We start from the raw sequence: 25,966 nt of genomic DNA on the forward strand, positions 1-25,966 counted from the left end.
TATTGGAGGAACTGTACCTCATATTTCGCTTGGCCAGCTGACAACCCAGCAGTGTGAATATCAATTGCCCCAATTTCATGTAATCCTTGCATCCCATCACTCTTCAGTTGTATTAGTTTAACTGTCGTTCTGCTGAGTTTTACTGTTTGAATCACTCGTTATTCACCTTCTCCACAGCCAACAATGGACCGTTGTGGGCTCCACCTTTCCTTGGTCATCATTGCTGGCTTTGATTTGGCCTCTTGCATGCAGTTCATTCACATGTTCTATATACCTTTTAATTATCTCTCGTTTCCCTCTCCTCTGACTCTCAGTCTGAGGAAGGGCCTCAACCCAAAACGTCACCTATTCCTGTTCTCCAGGGATGCTGCCTGACCCGCTGAATTACTCCAGCTTTTTGTGCCCTTCAATAAATTGGTTCAAAAAATGTCAGTGATGCACTGTTAAAATTAGAGTGCCCTAAGCAGATGAAGTCTGCACTGAAATCTTGCTGGGTAACAAAAACAGTGAGATATGAATTCATGCAACAGCGCAGATATATCTCCCTTTTGTGTGGCTGTTGAGCCTGCCAAGGTGTTGACGTGCAGACGTATAAAAGGGTTCACACTCAGTCATCCACTGCAGTCTGAGAAGGTCCCAGTTTGTGCTTTGGGAGCTCACTGAAGATGGACCTGATCGTGACGGCACTGATCCTTACCGTGGGCTTTGTCATCTTCTCCTTCACCAGCTTCGTTCAGAGAAAGCTGAAGGGAGAGAAACATCCGAAATGTCTGCCTTCCTTCCCGTTGATCGGAAGTCTGCTGAGTCTAAGGAGCAATTTAGCCCCTCATCTCCTCTTCCAAAATCTCCAGAAGACCTATGGCAGCCTCTTCTCCCTCATGATGGGCCCACGATATGTGGTGGTGATCAATAATTACCAATACGCCAAGGAGGTCCTGCTAAAAAAGGGCAAATTCTTTGCGGGGAGACCCAGTTTGGTAAGTTTTCATTGAGTGATGAAATGATTGTGTTTAAAAGTTATATAATTGAGATAATGCAGTCACCAGTTATCAGACTGTATTAACACAGACGTGCAATTTAGATTTTTTTTTAGATTTAGAGAAACAACGCGGAAACAGGCCCTTCGGCCCACCGAGTCCGCGCCGCCCAGCACATTAACACTATCCTACACACACTAGGGACAATTTTTACATTTACCCAGTCAATTAACCTACAAACCTGTAAGTCTTTGGAAACCGAAGATCTCGGAGAAAACCCACGCAGGTCACGGGGAGAACGTACAAACTCCGTACAGACGGCGCCCGTAGTCAGGATCGAACCTGAGTCTCCGGGGCTGCATTCGCTGTAAGGTAGCAACTCTACCGCTGCGCCCAATTGTAGGTTTAAGGTTTATTATTGTCATGTGCACCGATGTACAGTAAAAAGCTTTGTTTTGTATGCTACCCAAACAGATCATATAATACTATGCATAAATACATTCGAGTCAAACTCAAGTAGGTTGAGGTTCAGTTTTATTATTGTCATGTGTACCGTAAAAAGCTTTGTTTTTGCATTCTATCCAAACAGATCAGAATACAATACAGAGTACATATATACAATCTATTTAAACTCATTAAGTTTCGATTTAGAAAGTAGGAACTGCAGTTGCTGGTTTACACAGACGGACACAAGGTGCTGGAATAACTGACCAGGCCAGGCAGCATCTCAAGAAGTTTGAAAAAGGGTCCCGACCAGAAACATCACCAATGCATGTTCTCCAGTGATGCTGCCGGACTCACTTAATTTGCTCCAGCACTTTGTGTCCTTTTAAGTTTAGGTTTATTATTGTCACGTGCACCAAGTTACAGTGATAAACTTGGTTTTGCATGCTATCTGATCAAATCAGAAATTATTACGTATAAGTACAATGAAACCAAACTCGTACAGTAGAGAGAACATATAGAGTGCAGGATAAGGTTCTCAGCATTGTAGCGCATCAGTTTCAGAGACAAAGTCCAATGTCTGCAATGGGCTAGAGGTGAATCGGGAAGGGCCGTTCAGATTAATGGCTCACATCATCTATGTTTCTCTTTAAAGTGATTTTGCATGTGTTGTTTTAATCTAAAAGATTTGATATTTTACATAATATGGGTTTCGTTTTGTCCAGTGTTTCAGCTTCTAATCCATTTTCATAAGCAGAGTTCCAAGTTTCTTCCACAATGAGCGTATAGAAATATAGAAACATAGAAACATAGAAAGTAGGTGCAGGAGTAGGCCATTCGGCCCTTCGAGCCTGCACCGCCATTCAATATGATCATGGCTGATCATCCAGCTCAGTAACCTGTACCTGCCTTCTCTCCATACCCCCTGATCCCTTTAGCCACAAGGGCCACATCTAACTCCCTCTTAAATATAGCCAATGAATTGGCCTCAACTACCTTCTGTGGCAGAGAATTCCACAGACTCACCACTCTCTGTGTGAAGAAATGTTTTCTCATCTCGGTCCTAAAAGACTTCCCCCTTATCCTTAAGCTGTGACCCCTTGTTCTGGACTTCCCCAACATCGGGAACAATCTTCCCGCATCTAGCCTCTCCAACCCCTTAAGAATTTTATATGTTTCTATAAGATCCCCCCTCAGTAAATACTTACTCTTCTGAACAATTGATGGCATTTTTAAAACTTTCTCCCTTATCCCAGCCTCCCTACCAGTCGATGCACAAAAGAATGATTGAATGATACTTTATTGTCACATGTACCTAGGTACAGTGAAATGCTTTGTTTTGCAGACAACCCGGTCAGCACACAAATGTCGCCACGTGTCTGGCACCAACAGAGTTACAAAAGTACTGAACATCCTATCTACTGCCTGCTGCTGCATGTGACAGCCACCTCCCCCGTGTCCCCCCCCCCACCCTCGTCGTTCTTGTTGGCTTCCCCAACCAGTGGAGACACAAGAGGCTGCAGAAGCTGGAATCTTGAGCAGAAAATAAAGCGCTGGAGGAACTCAGTGGGTCGGGCAGCATCTGCGGGGGAAATGGACAGATGATGGTTTAGTTTAGGACCCTTCTTCAGACTGATGAAGGATCCTGACTCGAAACGTGGTGTTTCTATTTCTCTCCACAGATGTTGCCTGACCCGCTGAGTTCCTTCAGCGTTTTGTTTTTTGCTCCTTACCAATCAAGATCATTTCTCTCTAACCATTAGAGGGCAGCAAAGTGGCACAGCGGTAGAGTTGCTGCCTTAGAGTGCCAAAGACTCGGGTTAGATCCTGACTACGGATGCTGTCTGCATGGAGTTTGTACGTTCTCCCTGTGACCTCGGGGGTTTTCTCTGGATGCTCCGGTTTCCCCTCACACTCCAAAGACGTACAGGATTGTAGGCTAATAATTGGCTTGTTAAAATTGTAAATTGTCCCTAGCATGCATAGGTTTGTGCTAGTGTACGGGGTGATTGCTGGTCGGCATGGACCCGGTGGCTGAAGGACCTGTTTCCGCACTGTATCGCTAAACTATACACTAAATGTTATTCCCTTTATTTGCACTAAACATGATTCCATTTTATCATGTATCTGTACACTGTGGACGGCTTGATTGTAATCATGTATAGGCTTGCCGCTGGCAGGAGAGCATGCAAATAAAAAGCTTTTCACTGTACCTCGGTGCACATGACAATAAACTAAACTAAACTCTCTCAATTCCTATTAATACCTTAAAAATATTGACTGATCTTTTTGTTTGCCCTCTAAACACTGTCAATAGGATTCTAATTTGTGCAGTCTGCTTTGTAATTTAACCCTTGAAGTCCCGGTGTCATTCTGGTTAATGATGGGCCCAGTACTCATGCCGCCTGCATGCTGCTCTCTCCCTCCACTCTCGCAACCAGAAGCTCCTGTCGATTGGCACTAGCTCATTGGGAAACTGGTGGAAGTGGTGGGGCGGTTCAACCAGATCCTCAGTCCGCTATAACCGAAACCACTAGATATGCCTCCAGTTCCCTCCCCTATACTTTTGGTCTGAAGAAGGGTTCCAACCCAAAACGTCACCCATTCTTTTTCTCCAGAGATTCTGCCTGACCCACTGAGTTACTCCAGCACTTTGCGTCTATCTTTGGTATAAACCAGCATCTGCAGTTCTTTGTTTCTACATGGATAGGTAATGTTTCACCCTTGTCCCTCTAAACCTTTCCTATCCATGTAGCTGTCTTTTAAATGCTGTTATAGTACCTGCTTCAATCACCTCCTTTAGTTTTTAGTTCAGTTTAGAGATACAGCGCGGAAACAGGCTATTTGGCCCAACGAGTCTACTCCGACCCGTGATCCCCGTACACCATCCCATACACTAGGGACAATTTACAATCTTTACCAAAGCCAATTAGCTTACAAACCTGTACGTCTTTGCAGTGTGGGAGGAAACCAGGTCACCCGAACAAAACACACGGTTTTGGGGAGGACGTACAAACTCCGTATAGAGAGCACGCATGGTCAGGATCGAACCCAGATCTCTGGCACTATAAGGCAACAAGTCTACCGCTGTGTCACCGTACCAGCCCTGGCAGCTTATTCCATATATCCACCACACTCTATGTGAAGAATTTAATGTTCATACCGTTGGGTTGTAAGCTTCCCAAACTCTTCCTCCAGTTTGCGTGCATCTCTCAATTGTTCTCTCTCTGCTCAGGTGTCAACGGACTTGCTCTCCAGAGACGGAAAAGGCATTGCATTCGCAAATTACAGCCCAACCTGGAGATTCCACAGGAAGCTCGTTCATTCGAATCTCTATCTATGTGGCAATGGTCTGGAAACTCTCGAGGAACTAAGTGAGTGTGAGCAGTATAACATGGGGCACAGTATCTTGGTGTTTCCACTAGTGGGAGAGTCCAGGACCAGAGGGTACAGCCTCAGAATAAAAGGACATACCTTTAGAATGGAGATGAGGATGAATTTCTCTAGCCAGAGGATGGCGTATCTGTGGAATTCATTGCCACAGATGGCAGTGGAAGCCAAATCATGGGGGAATTTTTAAAGTGGTGATTGATAGGTTCTTGATTAGGAATAGCATCAAAGGTTACGGTGAGAAGGCAGGAGAATGGGGGTGAGAGGGAAAGATAGATCAGCCATGATTGAATGGCAGAGCAGACTCGATGGGCTGAATGGCCTAATTCTTCTCCTACTGTATGTCTTATGGTGTTGGCATTGGACAGTATAAAAGAGATCTCGACCATTTATTTGGAAGCATGAATTTGCATTTCATTACAGCGAACAGAGAACTGAAAATCAAGAACTGCAAATCAAAATAAAATTCAGAGATAAATATTATCGGTAATGTTAACTATGAAGCTACCAGATTGTTGCAAGAATTCGTGTCTTTCAGGAAATAAAAATTCTCATTCTTATTTAATCTCATGAAACCAGCAGTACCCGCGTGAAACCAGACCAGTTAATGTGGTTGACTTGTAATTGCCACCACTGTTCAAACATAATTTGGCATTGGTAATGTTCAAAAGTTATAGGAGCAGAATTAGGCCATTGAGCCCATCGAGTCTACTTCACCATTCAATCATGGCTGATCTATCTTTCCCTCTCAACCCCATTCTCCCCTTAACCTTTGACAGCCGTACTAATCAAGAATCTGTTTAAATAGTGATTTTGCCATCCATTTCCTGTGCATGAATAAATAAAAAGAAAATCCCAGCCACCAGGGTTCCCAGAATCATAGAGAAAACAACACAGAGACAAGCCCTTTGACCATCAGCCATCCATTAATACTAATCCTACGTTAACCCCATTTATTTTATTCTCATCATCTCCTCACTGGATTCTACCACTCACCTACACACGCGGGGCAATTTACAGCAGCCAGTTAACCCTACCAGAAGGTCACCACTTTGGGATGTGGGAGGAAACTGGAGCACCCGGAGGAAGCCCATGCAGTCACAGGGAGAACATGCAAACTCCACACAGACAGCACTGGGGAGTCAGGCTTCTTTAGACTTTTAGAGATATCGCGCAGAAGCTGTCCATTCGGACCACTGAGATGAGGATGAATTTCTCTAGCCAGAGGATGGCGTATCTGTGGAATTCATTGCCACAGATGGCAGTGGAAGCCAAATCATGGGGGAATTTTTAAAGTGGTGATTGATAGGTTCTTGATTAGGAATAGCATCAAAGGTTACGGTGAGAAGGCAGGAGAATGGGGGTGAGAGGGAAAGATAGATCAGCCATGATTGAATGGCAGAGCAGACTCGATGGGCTGAATGGCCTAATTCTTCTCCTACTGTATGTCTTATGGTGTTGGCATTGGACAGTATAAAAGAGATCTCGACCATTTATTTGGAAGCATGAATTTGCATTTCATTACAGCGAACAGAGAACTGAAAATCAAGAACTGCAAATCAAAATAAAATTCAGAGATAAATATTATCGGTAATGTTAACTATGAAGCTACCAGATTGTTGCAAGAATTCGTGTCTTTCAGGAAATAAAAATTCTCATTCTTATTTAATCTCATGAAACCAGCAGTACCCGCGTGAAACCAGACCAGTTAATGTGGTTGACTTGTAATTGCCACCACTGTTCAAACATAATTTGGCATTGGTAATGTTCAAAAGTTATAGGAGCAGAATTAGGCCATTGAGCCCATCGAGTCTACTTCACCATTCAATCATGGCTGATCTATCTTTCCCTCTCAACCCCATTCTCCCCTTAACCTTTGACAGCCGTACTAATCAAGAATCTGTTTAAATAGTGATTTTGCCATCCATTTCCTGTGCATGAATAAATAAAAAGAAAATCCCAGCCACCAGGGTTCCCAGAATCATAGAGAAAACAACACAGAGACAAGCCCTTTGACCATCAGCCATCCATTAATACTAATCCTACGTTAACCCCATTTATTTTATTCTCATCATCTCCTCACTGGATTCTACCACTCACCTACACACGCGGGGCAATTTACAGCAGCCAGTTAACCCTACCAGAAGGTCACCACTTTGGGATGTGGGAGGAAACTGGAGCACCCGGAGGAAGCCCATGCAGTCACAGGGAGAACATGCAAACTCCACACAGACAGCACTGGGGAGTCAGGCTTCTTTAGACTTTTAGAGATATCGCGCAGAAGCTGTCCATTCGGACCACTGAGTCTACGCTGACCAGCGATCACCCCGTACACTAGCGCTACCCTACACACTAGGGACAATTAACATTCGGCAATTAACAGACAAACCTGCACATCGTTGGAGTGTGGGAGAAAACCAGAGATCCCAGAGAAAAAACAAATGGTCACGGGGAGAACGTACAAACTCCGTACAGACAGCACCCATAGTCAGGATCAAATCTGGGTCTCTGGCGCTGTGAGGCAGCAACTCTACCCCTGTGCCACAGTCCCGCCCTAGTGGAACAAACATACTCAAGTACAAGTGTGTTCAACAGCAGATTACTCTGAGACAGTACACAAGAGTCACCAAGTTTCCAGCACCATCTTGTACCATCTACCCAGGTCTCTGGCACTGTGAGGCAGCGGCTCTACCTGCTGCACCACTCTGCTGCCCTTTAACATATACAGTGAACATACCTCTTCCATTGATAATATTCTTCTTTCTGTTGGTGAACAGTTTGTAGAGAGGTGACTTCCATTTGCACCATGCTTGAAAAGTTCGTAGACGCGCCGCTCGACTTAATGACCGAGGTGTCACGGATGGTGACAAATGTGATCAGCTTGTTGTGTTTCAACTCATCCTATGAAAAGGATGACCCAGAGTTCCAGAAAATGCTTGAGTACAGCCAAGGAATTGTGGACACTGTCGGAAAAGACAACTTAATAGACATCTTCTCCTGGCTACAGGTAATCCCTTTCCAATCAGCATCTCCATCTATAACATTTGAATGTTTACGCTCAAGTGTTTTTTTTCTCTTTAGGCAGTCCCTGGGTCGACTTTAGATTTTTTTTGTTCACATTTTGTGGCCCTTCACCTCTTTGCATTTGTTCTATGTTGTCCCATTCAGAAGTTTAGTTTAGTTTAGTTTAGAGTTGCAGAGTGGAAACAAGCCCTTCGACCCATCAGGTCCATGCCGACCATCGATCACCTGTTCACACTAGTTCTATGTTAATACCGTTCAGAAGTTTATTTTACTATAGTTTGGAGATACAGAGTGCAACAGGCCCTTCGGCCCACTGAGTCCATAGTGACTATCGATCACCTGTTTGCACTAGTTCTATGCTATTCCGTTCAGAAGTTTAATTTAGTTTAGATTTAGGTTTGAGATACAGCGTGGAAGCAGGCCTTTCGTCCCACAGAGTAGACGCTAACCAACAATCACCCATACACTCGTTCTATCCTGCACACTAGGGACAATTTACAGAAGCCAATTAAACTACAAACCCGTACGTCTTTGGTGTGTGGGAGAAAACTAGAACACCTGGAACAAACAGCACCCATAGTCAGGATTGATCCCGGGTCTCTGGCTCTGTATGGCAGTAACTCTACCGCTGTGCCACTGTGCTGCCCTTGTTATTTCTCTTAATATTTTTATTGCAGTATTTTCCCAGCGAGGATCTTCAAACTCTGAAACGATCCATTGCTGTTCGAGACAGTATCCTTCAGAAGAAACTTGAAGAGCACAAGGTACAAGCACAAGAGCACAAAGAGCACAGTGAAGAAAGCCAATGGAATGTTGGCCTTCGTAACAAGAGGAGTTGAGTATAGGAGCAAAGAGGTCCTTCTACAGTTGTACCGGGCCCTGGTGAGACCGCACCTGGAGTACTGTGTGCAGTTTTGGTCTCCAAATTTGAGGAAGGATATTCTTGCTATTGAGGGCGTGCAGCGTAGGTTCACTAGGTTATTTCCCGGAATGGCGGGACTGTCGTATGTTGAAAGGCTGGAGCAATTAGGCTTGTATACACTGGAATTTAGAAGGATGAGGGGGGATCTTATTGAAACATATAAGATAATTAGGGGATTGGACACATTAGAGGCAGGAAACATGTTCCCAATGTTGGGGGAGTCCAGAACAAGGGGCCACAGTTTAAGAATAAGGGGTAGGCCATTTAGAACGGAGATGAGGAAGAACTTTTTCAGTCAGAGAGTGGTGAAGGTGTGGAATTCTCTGCCTCAGAAGGCAGTGGAGGCCAGTTCGTTGGATGCTTTCAAGAGAGAGCTGGATAGAGCTCTTAAGGATAGCGGAGTGAGGGGGTATGGGGAGAAGGCAGGAACGGGGTACTGATTGAGAGTGATCAGCCATGATCGCATTGAATGGCGGTGCTGGCTCGAAGGGCTGAATGGCCTACTCCTGCACCTATTGTATAAAAAATAAAGTATGAAATGTGTAGCATCTCACGTTGATTGGGGTAGTGGTTCCAGCTGAACAGATGTGCTATTGCCCTGAGAACATACAACAGTGCAGCACAGGAACAGGCTGTTAGGCCCACAATGCCTGTGAAAGACATAGTACCAAGTTAAACTAATAGAGTCATAGATTGATACAGTGTGGAAACAGGCCCTTTGGTCCAACTTGCCCACGCCGACCTGAGGAGTCGACTTGAAACGTAACCTATTCCTTTTCTCCAGAGATTCTGCCTGATCCGCGAGTTACTCCATCATTTTGTGTCTATCTTTGGTGTAAACCAGTATCTGCAGTTCCTTCCTGAGTTTGAGTTTAGTTTATTGTTACGCGTATCGAGGTACAGTGAAAAACTTTTGTTGCGCGCTAACAACTCAACGGAAAGACAACTCATGATTACAATCAAGCCATCCACAGTGTACAGATACGTGATAAAAGGAATAACATGAATAACGTTTAGTGTAAGATACTGAGACACTTAATATCCATTGGTTCCTCTTTCCCAGGCAAATTATAGCAGTGAATCCATCAGTGACTTACTGGACTCTCTGCTGAAAGCTCAGGAGAACGTAAAGAACAACAACAGTCCGATCCCTGGACCACACCTGACCGACGACCATTTGCTGATGACCGTGGCAGACATATTTGGAGCGGGGGTGGAGACCACGAGTACTACCATCGCCTGGATCATTCTCTACCTGCTCCACCATCCACAGGTAAAAGGGATTATTGCGGAACAGGCCACTTCACTCAACAATGCAGTCTGTGTCAAAGTTTAATGTATTATTGTCCCGCGTACCAAGATACAGTGAAAAGCTTATTTTTGCGTGCCACCTATGCCTCATATACAGAGAAATGTGAGGTGCTTTTTGGGAGCACTTACATGGGCAGGACCTACACAGTGGCAGGGCTCTGTGGAGTGCTGCAGAGCAGAGGGATCTAGTAGTGCAGGTACATAGTTCGTTGAAGGTGGCATCACAGGTAGACAGGGTGGTCAAAAAGGTTTTTACCCTTCATCAGTCAGTGTTGAGTATAAAAGTTTGGGGGTCATGCTTCAGTTAGATAAGATGTTGGTGAGGACATATTTATAGTATTGTGTTCAGTTCTGGGCACCATGTTATAGGAAAGACGTTGTCAAGCTGGAAAGGGTGCAGAGAAGATTTACGAGGAGGTTGCCAGGACTCGAGGGCCTGAACTATAGGGAGAGGTTGAGCAGGTAAGGACTCTATTCCTTGGAGTGGTGGAGGATGAGGGGTGATCTTATAGAGGTATACAAAATCATGAGAGGAATAGATCGGGTAGGCACACAGAGTCTCTTACCCAGAGTAGAGAAATCGTGAACCAGAGGACACAGGTTTAAGATGAGGGGGGAAAGATTGAATAATAATCTGAGGAGTAACTTTACCACACAAAGGGTGGTGGTGGGCGTATGGAATGAGCTGTTGGAGCAGGTAGTTAAGGAAGGTACTATCACAACATTTAAGAAATAATTAGACAGGTACATGGATAGAATATGTTTAGAGGGATATGGGCCAAACGCAGGCGGCAGGTGGGACGTGTAGATGAGACTTGTTGGTCAATGTGGGCAACTTGGGCCGAAGGCCCTATTTCCACGCTGTATGATTCTATGACTCTATGACTATACAGGATTACATTCAAACCGTCCCCAGTGCACAGATGAAGGATAAAGGGTACAACATTTAGTACATTATGTGCATATGCACCCAAATAAATTCAAACAACACACACATATATGATTGAGCTGCAGGCTATGCTGTTTTATTCCAGTGTGTGCTTTTCATATACTGTACTTTGACAGACACAGTGTGAAAGTCACATAGGTAAATGTGACAACAAGCTGTCAATGTAAAACATGATTAATAAGACAGTTGAATAATGTGACTTTCTTCTATTGTAGGTGCAAACTAAAATACAGGAGGAAATTGAGAATAACATAGGATATGAAAGAACCCCTAAAATCAGTGATCGAAGCAACCTGCATTTTCTCAATGCGACAATAAGCGAAACGCTGAGGATCCAGCCAGTGTCACCTCTCCTCATCCCTCACGTGGCTTTGGCAGACACCAGGTAAATGCACCTGAGAGATCCAGGTTCCCACTGGGAACACAGCGCCGCGGCGGGTAGAGCCGCTGCCTCACGGCGCTAGAGACTCCAGTTCGATCCTGACCTCAGATTCTGTTCATGTGAAGTTTGCATATTTTCCCTATGACTGCATGTGTTTTCTCCCACATCCAAAGGCATGCGGATTTGTAGGCTAATTAGCCTCTGTAGTTAACTAGTTAGTTAGTTCGTTTAGTTTATTGTCAGGTGTACCGAGGTACAGTGAAAAGCTTTTTCATTGTGTGTTATCCAGTCAGCGGTAAGACTATACATGATTACAATCAAGCTGCCCACAGTGTACAGATACAGGACAGAGGGAATAACATTTAGTGCAAGGTAAAGTCCAATTAACGATAGTCCGAGGGTCACCAGTGAGGTAGATGATAGGGCAGGACAGCTCTCTAGTTGGTGATAGGATGGGGCAGTTGCCTGATAACAACTGGGAAGAAATTGTCCCCAAATCTGGAGGTACGTGTTGTAGGGAGTGGGTGAGAAAGTGGGATAACATAGAAATAGTGTGAATGGTGATGGATGGTCGGCATGGACTTGGTAGGCCGAATACTGTAACTGTCAACTAAACATAGGAACTTTATTCAACCACTTCAGCCCTGTTCCAGCATTCTGCCAGTTCATGGCTGATTCCTGTTGGACTTGGTTCCACAATGCATTAATCCCCCCCCAACACACAGAACCCCAAATGTCCTGAAGTCCAAGCCTGCCCAACCTGTCCTTAAAGCTCACTCCCTCTGACTGAGAAAGTTGTATAAAATATTTGCATAACATTGAAGCGCGATTTTAATATTAATTCAAATTTATTTGTTTATAGCATTGGTGACTACGTAATCCCCAAAGATACGCATGTGATCATCAACCTCTGGGCTATTCATCACGACGAGAAGGAATGGAAAAGTCCAGGCACCTTTGATCCAAGTAAGTATTGCATTGACGAGTAAAGAAAGCAAACTCAATGCTAGCATTTATTTCAAGAGAGCTTGTATACAAATACAGGGATATAATGTTGAGGCTCTATAAGGCGCTGGGAAGGTCACATTTGGAATATTGTGATCAATTTTGGGCACCATATCTGAGGAATGTTGTGCTGGCTCTGGAGAGGGTCCAGAGGAGGTTTACAAGAATGATCCCAGGAATGAGTAGATTAACCTATGATAAGCGTTTATCAGCACTGGGCCTGTACTCGCTGGAGTTTAGAAGAATGAGGGGGACCTAATTGAAACAGAAGAGTGAAAGATTTGGATAGAGTGGATGTGGAGAGAATGTTTGCACTTGTGGGAGAGTCTAGAACTACAGGTCATAGCATCAGAATTAAAGGATGTTCTTTTAGGAAGGAGATGAGAAATTTCTTTATCATATCATATATCATCATATCATATCATATATATACAGCGCGGAAACAGGCCTTTTCGGCCCACCAAGTCCGTGCCGCCCAGCGATCCCTGTACATTAACACTATCCTACACCCACTAGGGACAATTTTTACATTTACCCAGCCAATTAACCTACATACCTGTACGTCTTTGGAGTGTGGGAGGAAACCGAAGATCTCGGAGAAAACCCACGCAGGTCACGGGGAGAACGTACAAACTCCTTACAGTGCAGCACCTGTAGTCAGGATCGAACCTGAGTCTCTGGCGCTGCATTCGCTGTAAAGCAGCAACTCTACCGCTGCGCCACCGTGCCGCCCAGAGGGTAGTCAGAGGGTATTGAATCTGTGGGATTCTTTGCCACAGAAGGCTGTGAAGGCCAAGTCAGTGGGTATTTTAAACCCAGAGATAGATAGATTCTTGATTAGTACAGGTGTCAGAGGTTATGGGAGAAGGCAAGAGAATGGGGTTAGGAGGGAAAGATAGATTAGCATTGATTGAATGGTGGAGTAGATTTGATGGGCCGAATGGCTTAATTTTACTCCTATCACATGATCTTATGACTAGACTTCCTCACTCTACACCCAAGGGTCTGTTTCCACGCTGTTTCTTTCAAACAATTCAATCTATTGCCATCTATCTAGAATTTGACATTTCCACACTGGGAAAATAGATTCTGACTGTCTACCAGCCCATACATTTTCTTAAAACCTATTCTGTGATCAGTTTATCACAGGTATGTAACAATAAGACTGTTTCTCTTGTTGGCCACAGGAAACTACATCTGGGCAGCCATCTTGTCACGATAGAGTCAGGAGTTGGGAGGTGATAAGTGGAACCACTCGATGAACCAAAGTGCGTGCATGTCTGTGTGTGCGTGCGTGTATAAATGTATATAGATATAAAAATATATATTTCTAGACAGACAAATATATAGGTAGATAGATAGGTGTGTGTGCATGTGTTAAGATATGTGTGTGTATATATATGTGTGTGTGTGTGTATATACATGCATACGTACACATCCAAGGTCTACCACATAGACGTTCTTGAAAATAAAAACCTTGGGGTGGGTATTTCTATATATTTCTATAAAACCATCTTTATTTTCTCCAGCTCGTTTTTTGGACACAGAGGGGAAGTACGTGCACTCACCTTCGCCCAGTTTCCTGCCCTTTGGCGCTGGCCCTAGAGCCTGTCTCGGTGAGGTGCTGACAAAGATGCAACTATTCCTCTTCATCGCCACCTTCCTCCAGCGCTTCACCATGGAGATTGCCCCCGGACATCAGCTGGTGGGCCTGAGAGGGAAGTTTGGGATCGTCCAGCAACCAGAGAAATTCATAGTCCAACTCAAGTCCAGGAAGGCGTGGAAAGACTGCGCCTCGTAAGACTGACGGCAAAATGTTGCCCCGTTTGCAACCTTCCTCAGTGAGAAGGAGCATGGAGAGTAACTGTAAACTTCTGAATGTAGTCATTCGCACTTGGCATGGGCTCGTTATGTCCAAAGTGTCTTTGTAAATTTTCTCATGTATTGTCCACTGGAAATGACCAACAAAATGTTACCTTCAATCTTGTGGGGAGAGATTTGGACTTGGTGGGGTGAGGCCTCAACTTCTCTTTGGGTTTACATGACTAGGTGAAAGTCCACAAAGAAGACTTGGCTGCAGGGTCTGCCCCATTAGAGCCCTTGTAAATAAAAGCCTCGGGGCCTCAAATGGAAAGCTCTTGTCAAATGAGGAGGTTTATTGTGATTGCAAATCAGATCTCCAATCTCAACACCAGGAGAACATCCATTCCCTTTCCCTCAACGAGGCAACACAAGTCGACATTCACATGCATCACCCACAGCCTTTGAGTAGAGAGGGATTTAGCAGGTTTTAGTTTACAGATAGAGTGTGGAAACAGGCCCTTTGGCCCATCTGACCATCGATCACCCATTCACACTAGTTCCATGTTATCCCACTTTCACACCCGGTCTTTGGCATGTGTTTATACATAGTATAGAACACAAAGTGCAGGGGTAAGTGCGGGTCAGGCAGCATCTCTTGGAGAACATGGGCAGGTGACGGTTTGGGTCTGGACTTCAGTCTGCTGATTGTAGTCGGGGGCGGGTGGGGGTAGAATACTGGATAAGAGGTGGGGGTGGGACAAAGCCAGGCAAGGGGTAGGTGGATGCAGCAAGGGTGTGGGAGGTTTGATTGCTGCAAATCTCTATGCCACTCTCTCCCTCGCTCCCCCTCTCTCTCCCTCCCCCTCTGTCTCCCTCCCCCTATCACGCCTCTTTCCCTTTCTTCCTCTCTCTCCCTCACTCTCTCAGCCTCTCTCCCTCAAGCTTTTCACTATACCTTGGTGTGCGTGACAATAAACTGAACTCAAGCTCAAGTAGAGAGGGATTGAGCAGAGATACTTGTTTTGACAAATGTTGCAGCATCGACATATTTGAATACTTTAGTTTAGTTTAGTTTTTTATTATTCTCACTTGTACCAAGGGACAGTGAAAAGCTTTTTGTGCTGTGTGCTATCCAGTCAGTGAAAAGACATTCATGATTACAATCAAGCCGTCCACAGTACAGGATAAAGGGAATAATGTTTAATACAAGATAACGTCCAGTAAAGTCTGATTAAAGATAGTGTGAGGGTCTCCATTGAGATAGTCCAGAAGCTCTGCTAGTCAGGTACTGAGACGCCAGATTTTAGTTTAGAGATACAGTTTAGTATAGAGATACAGCGCGGAAACAGGCCCTTCCGCCCACTGGGTCCGCGCCGACCAGCGAACCCCACACATTAACACTATCCTTCTCCCACTGGGGACAATTTTTACATTTACCAAGCCAATTAACCAACAAACCTGCACGTCTTTGGACTGTGGGAGGAAACTGAAGATCACGGAGAAAACCCACGCAGGTCACGGGGAGAACGTACAAACTCCGTACAGACAGCACCCGTAATCGGGATCGAACCCGGATCTCCGGTGCTGCATTCGCTGTATGGCAGCAACTCTATCCCTGCGCCACCGTGCTGCCCACTGGACTACTGGATTACTGGACATTACATTGGCCCTGGCTCTGGTTTGGTGTTTTGGATAAAAAGTCTCATTCTCCCATCTGAAGATAGGTGAATCCCTCTCAATCTTCAGTACCAAAAACAAGTACACCTAAAGTTGTCACATTCAAAGGCAGAACGCTGGAAGAACCCGGCAGGTCAAGCAGCATCTGTGGAGGCAAAAGGAACAAGTTTGCCTTGTCCTGATGCAGGGTTTTGAGCTGAAATATCGACCATTTACGCTACTTTAGTTGAAAAATACAGCACGGAAACAGGCCCTTCAGCCCACCAAGTCCACGCCGACCAGCGATCACCCCTGACGCTACACAGTAGGGACAACTTACAGCAGCCAATTAACCTACAAACCTGTACATCTTTAGCGTGTGGGAGGAGACCGAGCACCCGGAGAAAACCCACGCAGGTCACGGGGAGAATATGCAAACTCCGTACAGACAGCAACCATAGTCAGGATCGAACCGCATGTCTCTGGTGCTATAAGGCAGCAACTCTATCTCTGCGCCACCATGCCACCCACATCTGACATCTTTTGCCTCCACAGATGCTGCTCGACCTGATGAGTTCTTCCAGCATTCTGGTTTTGTTCTAGATTTCAACATCTGCAGTCTTCCAAGTCATCACATTGTCTATTATCTTGTATTTATTTCCTATTGATGAATACTTCAGGGGACCACAGCTTCACAGTGATACTCCTTCTAAATCATGATCCAAAGCTTGTGATGTTTATATTAAATATTTGCATGAAAAAAATCTATATAAATATATATTCATTGACTATTACTACTCGATTTCATCTTTTGCAACTCAATAAAGTTGTGGTGAAAGGTGATTTTTGATCTTTCTTTCTCTAAACGACTTTCAGAAGTTAATCCCCAGTCTTTGTTTTGGAGATACAGCTTGGAAACAGAGCCCTTTGGCTCACCGAGTCCGTGCCGACCAACGATCGGCACTAGTACACTAGTTCTATGTTATCCCAGTTTTGCATCCTACATGCTGGGGGCAATTACGTCTTTGGAATGTGGGAGGAAACCAGGGCACCCGGAGGAAAACACACACGGTCACAGGGGAGAACATACAAACTCCACAAACACAGTACCCATGGTCAGAATCGAACCCACTTCTGTGGGACTGTAAGGCAGCAGCTCTACCACTATGCCGCCTTATTGTATTGAGGTATTCATCCACTGACCTAATGTCTAATGTCCGCAATGGGGTAGAGGAGAATCAGACAGCACCCTAGCTTATGGAAGGACTGTTCACAGTCCTGATAACAGAGGGGAAGAAGCTGTTTCTGAGCCTGGAAAGTGATTTACAACAGCCAAATACTTACCGACCAGTACATCTTTGGGTTGTCGGAGGAAATCAGAGCACCCAGAGAAAACCCATGCGGTCACAGAGAGAATGAGCAAACTCCGTACAGCCAACACCCAAGGTCAGGATCGAACCCAGGTCTCTGGCGCTGTGAGGCAGCAACTCTACCGCAGCGCCAGTGTGCTGCCCTGTACCTCCTTTAGTTCGCCCTACTGTATGTTTCATTTTTTTCCTTAGTACCTAATCAGATGTACAGCACTTTGGTCAACGTGGGTTGTTTTTAAATGTGCTATACAAATAAAATTGACTTGACTTGACTTGACTTTAAGGCTCTGAACAAGGTTTTAATCACCAGAGTGACAAGACCTGGGATACTGCTGTTCAATAACATGCCTATTGCATTGAGTGTAAGAAAATAACTGCAGATGCTGGTACAAATCGAAGGTATTTATTCACAAAATGCTGGAGTAACTCAGCAGGTCAGGCAGCATCTCAGTAGAGAAGGAATGGGTGACGTTTTGGGTCGAGACCCTTCTTCAGTCTGAAGAAGGGTCTTGACCCGAAACGTGCCTATTGCATTGAAATCACTGGCATATAAAAGGTGCAGGACACTTGCATTATTGGTACTGACACCAGATGGCAGTAAAGTAACAAGAACTATTATAGCGCAGTTATTCGAACCAAACACCCCAAGACACTGCACACAAGAGCTAACAGTTTTTCTCTCTGCCTGCCTTTCTCCATCTCGCCAGCACTGTGGCGCAGCGGTAAAGTTGCTGCCCTCCAGTGCCAGAGACCCGGTTTCTATCCTGACTATGGGGGCTGACTGTGTGGAGTTTGTCCGTTCCTCCCTGTGAAGTGGATATTCTCCGGGTGCTCCGGTTTCCTCCCACACTCCAAAGACGTACAGATTTGTAGGTTAATTGGCTTTGGTAAAATGGTAAGATTGTCGTCCCTCGTGTAAGATTGTAAGATTGTCCCTCGATAGCGTTAGTGTACTGGGGATCGCAGGTCGGCGGTCTGAAGGGCATGTTTCTGCGCTCTGTCTCTAAAGCCTAAAGTCTCAAATGAGGGCAGGAAAGAGGTAGGTTCCAAAGCAATTCAGGTTTGTTGTGGTGTGCAAGAGTACGGTGTGGTGCAGGGACAATGAAACTCTTGCTGCAGCATCAGAGGCACAGAGGCAGATACACAATGCACAGGATGCATGTAACGAAAAGGAAAAGGATGCAAAGAAAAACAGGTATTAGTACAAAAATAATCAGAAAACAAGTCCATGGTAGTGGAAGAGGTGGCCCGCAGTGTTCCAATACTGAGGCAGGATTAGGATTGTGCAGGAAGGAACTGCAGATGCTGGTTTACACAGTAGGCACAAAATGCTGGGGTAACTCAGCGGGTCAGGCAGCATCTCTGGAGAGAAGGAATGGGCGACGTTTCATGTCAAGACCCTTCTTCAGACTGAGAGTCAGGGGAGAGGGAGTCTGGAGATATGGAAGGGTAAGGTGTGAAAACGATAGATCAAAGTGGATGCTGGCCGGTTCAAGAAACCGATGGTTGTGGGAAAGTAGCTGGTCCTGAACCTGGTGGTGTGGGGCTTTAGGCTTCTGTACCTCCTGCCCAACGGTAGCAGTGAGAAGAGGGCATGGCCCAGTCGTGGGGATCCTTGATGACAGACAACACTGCACAAGAGCAGGCCTTTCATCCTACAATGTCTGCACCGAACTTGATGCAAGACTATATCTTATCTACCTGCACATTATCCACCTCCTTCCATTCCCTGCATATCCAAATGCAGTTTCTTAAATGCCACAACCACCACCCCCGGCAGCGCATTCCATTTAATTTGCACTAAACGTTATTTCCTTTATCCTGTATCTGTACACAGTGGACAGTTTGACTGTGATTATGTGTCATCTTTCCTCTGACTGGTTAGCGCGCAACAAAAAGCTTCTCACTGTACCTCGGTACACGTGACAAAACTCTAAATTATCAATTATCATGTTCGGGAAGCATTTGTGCAGAGAAAACAGAGTTAATATTTCAGTGCAAAGACCCTTCATCAGAACAGACGACCTCAACTTCTTCCAAATGGTGCTTCAACGTAGTAGTTAGACCATCTACCTCACGGCAGCAGCGGTTTGGTTCGATACTGACCTGGTGTGGCATCATGTGGCGTTTCCTTGTTCTTATCCCATAACCCACATAACTGGACGTGGAGTGGATGTTTCCACCAGTGGGAGAGTCTCGGGCTAGAGGTCATAACCTCAGAATTAAACAACGTTCCTTTAGGAAGATGAGGACGAATTTCTTTAGTCAGAGGGTGGTGAATCTGTGGAATTCTTTGCCCCAGAAAGCTGTGGAGGCCATCAGTGGATATTTTTAAGGCAGAGATAGATAGATTCTTGATTAGAACGGGCATCAGGGGTTATGTTGCGAAGTCAGGAGAATGGGGTTAGGGGGGAGAGATAGATCAGCCATGATTGAATGGTGGAGTAGACTTGATGGGCTGAATGGCCTAATTCTGCTCCAAACTAACCGAGGGGGTTTCTCCCAGGCGCTCCAGTTTCCTCCCACATCCCGAAGGCATGCGAGCTAGTAGGTTAATCTAAATAGATTGGAGATTTAAATTACTATATATCTGTCGTTTACCTGCACACCCAGAGTGTAGGCGAGTGGGAGAATCTGGAAGGAGTTGGTAAGAATGTGGGTATTATAAAGTGGGATTACTGTAACTGGGTGTTTGATGATCAGCGTGGACTTGGAGAGATGATGGGCCTGTTCCTGTTCTGTCTGACTACCATACCTCTGGTGTCCCCCACCCTGTCTCTCAGTCTGATGAAGGGCCTCGACCTGAAATGTCACCTATTCCAGAGATGCTGCCTGACCCGCTGAGTTACTTCAGCATTTTGTGTGTATCTTGGCTACGATCTATTGCTGTGAAGGACCTTTCTACCATTAGTACAAGTACAGATTGTTGACAAGAAGGAAAGGTCACCCGGGTGGTAAAAGAACATGCAGACATAAGGGAACTCAGATGCTGAAATCTTGTGTAGAACACAAAGTGCTAGAGTAGGAAAATAACTGCAGATGCTGGTACAAATCGAAGGTATTACAAAATGCTGGAGTAACTCAGCAGGTCAGGCAGCATCTCTGGAGAGAAGGAATGTGTGACCTTTCGAGTCGAGACCCTTCTTCAGACTGATCATAGTGAATGGCGGTGCTGGTTCGAACGGCAGAATGGCCTACTCCTGCATCTATTTTCTATGTTTCATGGTATATACATGGAAAGAATAAGGAACAGAATATGGAAAAGTGGTAGATCAAAGTAACTCAGCAGATCAGGCAGCATCTATGGAGGACATGTATAGACAAGGTTTCGGGTTTGGACACTTCTTCTGACTCAGACTGAAGAAGCTTCTTGACCTAAACCGTCACCTGTCCATGTCCTCCAGTGACACTGCCTGACCTGTTGAGTTACTCCAGCACTTTGTGTTCTCGGTAAAAGAACATGGATCACCACACAAACACTATCAACAGCACTTGGTAGGAAGCAATGACCTGGAAATCACACTGCGGCACCATACTGGGATGAGCTACACTCTTTGCACTTTGATCTGCCTTTCCACATTCAGTTCCTTATTCTTTCCATGTATACACAATGAAACATAGAAAATAGGTGCAGGAGTAGGCCAATCGGCCCTTCGAACCAGCACCGCCATTCAATACGATCATGTCTAATCATCCAAAATTAGTACCCCGCTCCTGTTTTCTCCCCATATCCCTTGATTCCATTAAACCTAAGAGTTAAATCTAACTCTCTCCAATTACAAACTGCTTGGGTTGCACTCGAGACTTTGGGCCTTGTATTGTATTTTGCTACATATTGGGTTTTTAATTTATTTAACTTTTTTTGTGTTTAAAAAGATGCAATGTGCTGGAGTAACTCAGTGGGTCAGGCAGCATCTCTGGAGAAAATAGGTAGGTGACTTTCCAGGTCGGGTCCCATCTTCAGACTTTGTTCGTTTGTTGTGTTATCTATTGATTACAATAATTCCAAGCCTGTTATGGTGTAGTTGCAAGTAAGAATTTCATTGTTCCGTTTCGACGTAAGACAGTAACAGGGCGGTACAGTGACGCAGCAGTAAAGTTGCTGCCTTACAGTGAGAGAGACCTGGGTTCGATCCCGACTACAGGTGCTGTCCGTACGGAGTTTGTATGTTCTCCCTGTGACCATGTAGGTTTTCTCCAGGTGCCCCTGTTTCCTCCCACACTCCAAAGACATGCAGGTTTATAGGTTAATTGACTTTTGTTAATTGTCAAATGTCCACACTGTATCCTTATACTAAAACACTCTTAACACTGGACTCTTCTAGGTGGACTGACAGTCTTGTGGAACCTCAGTAAGGGAGTTTGCACGTTCTCCCTATGACCACATGGGTTTTCACCAGGTGCTCCGTTTTCCTCCCACACTCCAAAGACGTACAGGTTTGTAGGTTAATTGGCTTCAGTTAAAAAAACAATGTAAATTGTCCCTACTGTATAGGATAGTGTGCAGGGTTTGTAGGGTAATCGGTCTCTCGAAAATTGCCCCAGGCATTTCGGAAGTGGATGTGAAAGTGGAATAACATGGAACTAGTGTGAACGGGTGATTGGTGGTTGGCGTAGACTGAGTGGGCCGAAGGGCCTGTATCCATGCTGTATTTTTCAATCAATCAATCCTAGAGTATCAGAAGTGTCTGCTGGAGATGGGTGTCATTGAGTCATACAGCGTGAAAACAGCACAACTTGCCCACACATGGCCACAACATGCCCCATCTACATTTGTCCCACCCACCAGCGTTTGGCCCATATCTGTCAAAACCTGTCCTATCCATGTATCTGTCGAAATGTTTCTTAAACTTTGCGAGGGTACCTGCCTTAACTACCTCCTCCGGCAGCTCATTCCATGCACCCACCACCCTCAGAGTGGGGAGAAAAAGTGTGTGGAGACAAATCAATGACTTCAATATTGTAGCTACTTAAACGAGAAAAATAATGACCAGGAGATCACAGGGCTCTATTGATTTTTTAATAAATCATTAAAATATCTATTGAAAAATTACAATGTGATGTTAAAACCAAGTGCAAGCCAGCATTTGGCAGGAGCACTGCACGTGTGAATCTCCACATGAAAACCACAATTTCTTGACCACTCTTCTGTGCATTATGAATGTATTTTTGCATTCTGTAGGCTATGTCTATACAATTCAAATTCTTTTTGAAAATAAAAGTTTTCAAATCGAAACAACAAGCCTAACTTTAATTCCGCACATAGCTAGTTAACGTGCTGCAGATATGTTATTTCCCCACTTCACATCCCTCTTTTTTTTTTTTTTAAAGAAAAGAAAACCTCAAAACTGGTTGTGAATGGACTGGAAATCCTAGGCCATTCCCTGAAAAGGTCTTTGTGCTTTGTCCATTATAGTGCTGATCTCCCAGCTCAGCTCCCCCTACACCAACAAATAATAGGGTTACTACAATAGCTGTTTTGTCAGTTAGTCCACCTCAAGGTCTCAATCGCCCACAAAGGTTGCTGATGAGCAGCCAATCTATGGTCTTCTCGAGTTCCTTTGGCTTTATTGCGCATCTCGGTTTGGTCGGAATGAAAGCGTTTTCCTGCCTGGTGTCACCCATCCCTGGTCCGCCAGTCAATGGCTTCCTTCCCCTTTGGCGGGGGGGGGGGGGGTCAACACCCCAAGGTTACCCATAAGGACCCTCGTCCAAAGCAACTGAGATGAAGCCGTTGGGTGGATTTACCGCAAAGCATCTCCATTATTCCCCAAAGTCACTGAAGATGAAACAGAAGATGGGCAAGTCAAAACATGGATATTAATCCGAAACTCAGCGAGTAGTAATTGATATGATGTAACAGGAGCAGGTGGGGACAGGGAGGAAGGAATCGAGGAAAAGTGAGCTGTCAGCCACACAGTGGTATGAACCGATGGTCATGGATGGACTACAGAGGTGTGACTGGTCCTATTTCAGATTTGGCATCATGGCATGCACAGTCAAAACTAAGTAGGCACACTTGCAGATACAAACTCAAGTTCACCCACCCTGTCCCGTTTGGACTCGGGCATGTTATTGCACTATTGAAGGAATCATCGTATGGCTAGGACTTTATATTGACGACCCGTAAAGGAGTGGATGTGTAGGAAAGAACTGCAGATGCTGGTTAACACCGAACATTGACACAAAATGCTGGAGTAGCTCAGCGGGTCAGACAGCATCTCTGGAGCAAAAGGATGGATGTTTTGGGTCGAGACCCTTCATCAGACATGAGAGTCCCAGACTGAGAGGTAGAGAAGTGGGGCCAGCGATGACCTCCCGCCAGCCCTTACTCCTCAACCAACAACATGCAACAGAGGTGGTCATTTGGCTTCACAGCTGTTCGAGCCTGCTGTGTGCACATTTGAATGCCAAGTTTCCTGTGGTACAAATAGTGGCTGGTTTTCAGAAGTACTTGGTTTGCTGTTAAGCGCTTTGGGATATGCTGAGGTCGTGTATGTATTTCAGAGCCTACCCTTGCCTTGTACACCCACAGTGGGTACACGTTGTGGACAAGATGTAAAGAAGACAAAACAGCCTGCAATTCTGTTGCATGGTACAAACACACACATACACACACAAGTGCACACAAACAGGTGTACACACACACACAGGAAACATTCTCCTGTCCAAAGGATCGTAGGCATAGGACTAGCGGAGTTCACCTGCTCTGCTGCCGAGTCCATCAACCACACCAGTCAAACACCATTCATAGACACACAAGTTTCACATAGGAAACGCTTAAATCATCTCTAAAACTGCACTCACATCAACCAGGCACTCTCCGCACTACGGACATCTTTATGCCGAAAGATCCAGCAGAAGTTTTAAAAAATAAAAATCGCATATCCCAGTACATTTCTCACATTCTTTTCTTTTTTTTTTGCTACATGTCGATTTTTAGTCAACTCCAGGTGAGGAGGTCACCTTGTCCCTCACTACACCTCCTTAATCTTCGAACGCGACGTAACGAATCGTGAACATAAAACTGTGACAAACAAGTAAACTCTCATGTTTCTGCACAGAGAGTGTGTGTGTGCGTGAGAGAGAGAGAGAGAGAAAGAGATGACACAGGAGGATTGCCCTTTAAGCAGTTTAAAGCTGTTGTGCATAGTCCCAGGAGAAAAAAAAAGAACGATCACCCCCCCCCCCTTCTACAGGAAAGTACACAGTGCGTCAGAGCCAAAGCCTCCCACATTGTAGTAGATCGCTTGCAACTTCAACTCAGACGGACAATGCCGTCATTCCTACAAGGACACAAGTGGCCTCTTCAAACAACTCAAGGTGAACAGAGGGTCACAATCCCATGCAAATACATTTTGATTAAAAATTTAAATGCTGGATATAAAATTCCAGTTGTTATAATTGCTTCTATGCCACCAAAGGGCGGGTCTTGTGCACGGAGCGACATTGTTGGTGGGGTTCAGAACTGTCAATGCCGTCGTCTTTGAGCAGTGATCCCACCCAGTGGTTTGGCATCTGCTGTCTTTTCCTTCAACCCCAACTAGGTTACACTCGACACCAGAAGCGATTGGGATGTAACAAGAGCACAGGAGAGTCCTCTTTGTGCGACACGTCAGACCAGGGCGGCGGAGGGTCGGGGCCGCGGGTTTTAGGTCTGGGGGTCGTGGCGTTGGTGGGCTTGCAGCAGCTCGTTCTCATTGATGGTGTCCAACAAGAGGCAGACGGGCTCGTCCAGCCCCGTGCGGTGCTGCTCATTACGCTCCTCGGCTGTGCCATCCCCCTCCATCTCCCCCTCCCCCTCCCCCTCCTCCTCGCCCTCCTCCCCCATGTCCGGACGGGGACATGCGTCGCATATGTCGCAGGTGCTGCAGTACTCCACCGCGCCGCCCGTGCCATCCATCAGCCCGTCCACCTCCCTGGCATCGTCCCCGTGCCGGTTGCAGACGCACACCTCGATGCCCGAGTCTCCGGTGAACCTCCGGTGCCTCCCGGGGGTCTTGTCCGTGTCTTTGATCTCCGGGCTGGGCTGATGTTGCTGGTGCCAGGCCTCGATCTTGGAGGATGAGCCGGGGTAGTAGCCGGTCAGCTGCTCCTTCTCGGGGCAGTCAAACTCCTCCGCCTCGTCCTCCAGCTCCAGGTCCGGGCGACTGTCCCGCACCGGCTCCCGCTCTGAGCCCAGCACCAGCTCCTCCGCCCCACCGCGGCACAGTGCCTTGAACGACCCCCGCGGCGAGTCCGAGCCCAACGAGCTGTCCTGCCGAGGCACCGCCTCGCACACCGTCAGCACCGCGTTTCCGGGGGCCGCCGGAGCCCGCGGTGCCTCCGCGATGGAGGGGCCATTACACTGCGGGACGGGCTGCTGATGGAAAGCGCTGTAGGGGGGCGGAGGCGTGACGGGACGGTTCACCACTTCCTCGTACGGAGGCAACAAATAGCTTGGCAAAAACCCTGTGAGTGAGAAGAGAAGAAGAGGAAAAAAAGCTTTTAACGAATTGATTTTTCTAACTTCAAGTAACCCCTGCATTTCCTCTCTCCCACCCACGTCATCCCATGAGTTTCACTGTTCGCACCCTTATATCCCTTCCATAGCACCTCTTCACCAGCTTACAATTATGGGCTCCACCATTCCTTAATCGTCTAATGCAGGCCAGGACAATTCCTCGGAGCACAGGAAGATAAGGGGTGATTTGGTAGAGGTGTACAAAATCATGAGAGGAATAGATTAGATGC

General features: G+C 45.8%; 2 protein-coding genes across 2 annotated transcripts in view; one reads left to right on the forward strand and one right to left on the reverse strand.

Moving 5' to 3' along the window:
• Positions 1–665: 665 nt before the first annotated feature.
• On the forward strand, positions 666–14,257 carry cyp17a1 (cytochrome P450, family 17, subfamily A, polypeptide 1). Its single transcript, XM_078412807.1, has 8 exons — positions 666–977; positions 4,657–4,795; positions 7,589–7,818; positions 8,513–8,599; positions 9,821–10,030; positions 11,233–11,402; positions 12,262–12,365; positions 13,934–14,257. The coding sequence occupies exons 1-8, from the start codon at positions 666–668 to the stop codon at positions 14,203–14,205; spliced, it is 1,524 nt and encodes a 507-aa protein (XP_078268933.1). The 3' UTR covers positions 14,206–14,257.
• A 7,993-nt stretch (positions 14,258–22,250) lies between these two features.
• Positions 22,251–25,966, reverse strand: part of wbp1la (WW domain binding protein 1-like a) — a 73,871-nt gene continuing 70,155 nt past the window's right edge. Inside the window, exon 4 of the mRNA XM_078413372.1 lies at positions 22,251–25,684. Coding sequence (XP_078269498.1) covers positions 24,885–25,684 — 800 coding nt within the window. The 3' untranslated portion in view covers positions 22,251–24,884. The remainder of the gene's footprint in view (positions 25,685–25,966) is intronic.

Source organism: Rhinoraja longicauda, chromosome 16 (genome assembly GCF_053455715.1).
Source record: "Rhinoraja longicauda isolate Sanriku21f chromosome 16, sRhiLon1.1, whole genome shotgun sequence".
Taxonomy (NCBI): Eukaryota; Metazoa; Chordata; class Chondrichthyes; order Rajiformes; family Arhynchobatidae; genus Rhinoraja; species Rhinoraja longicauda.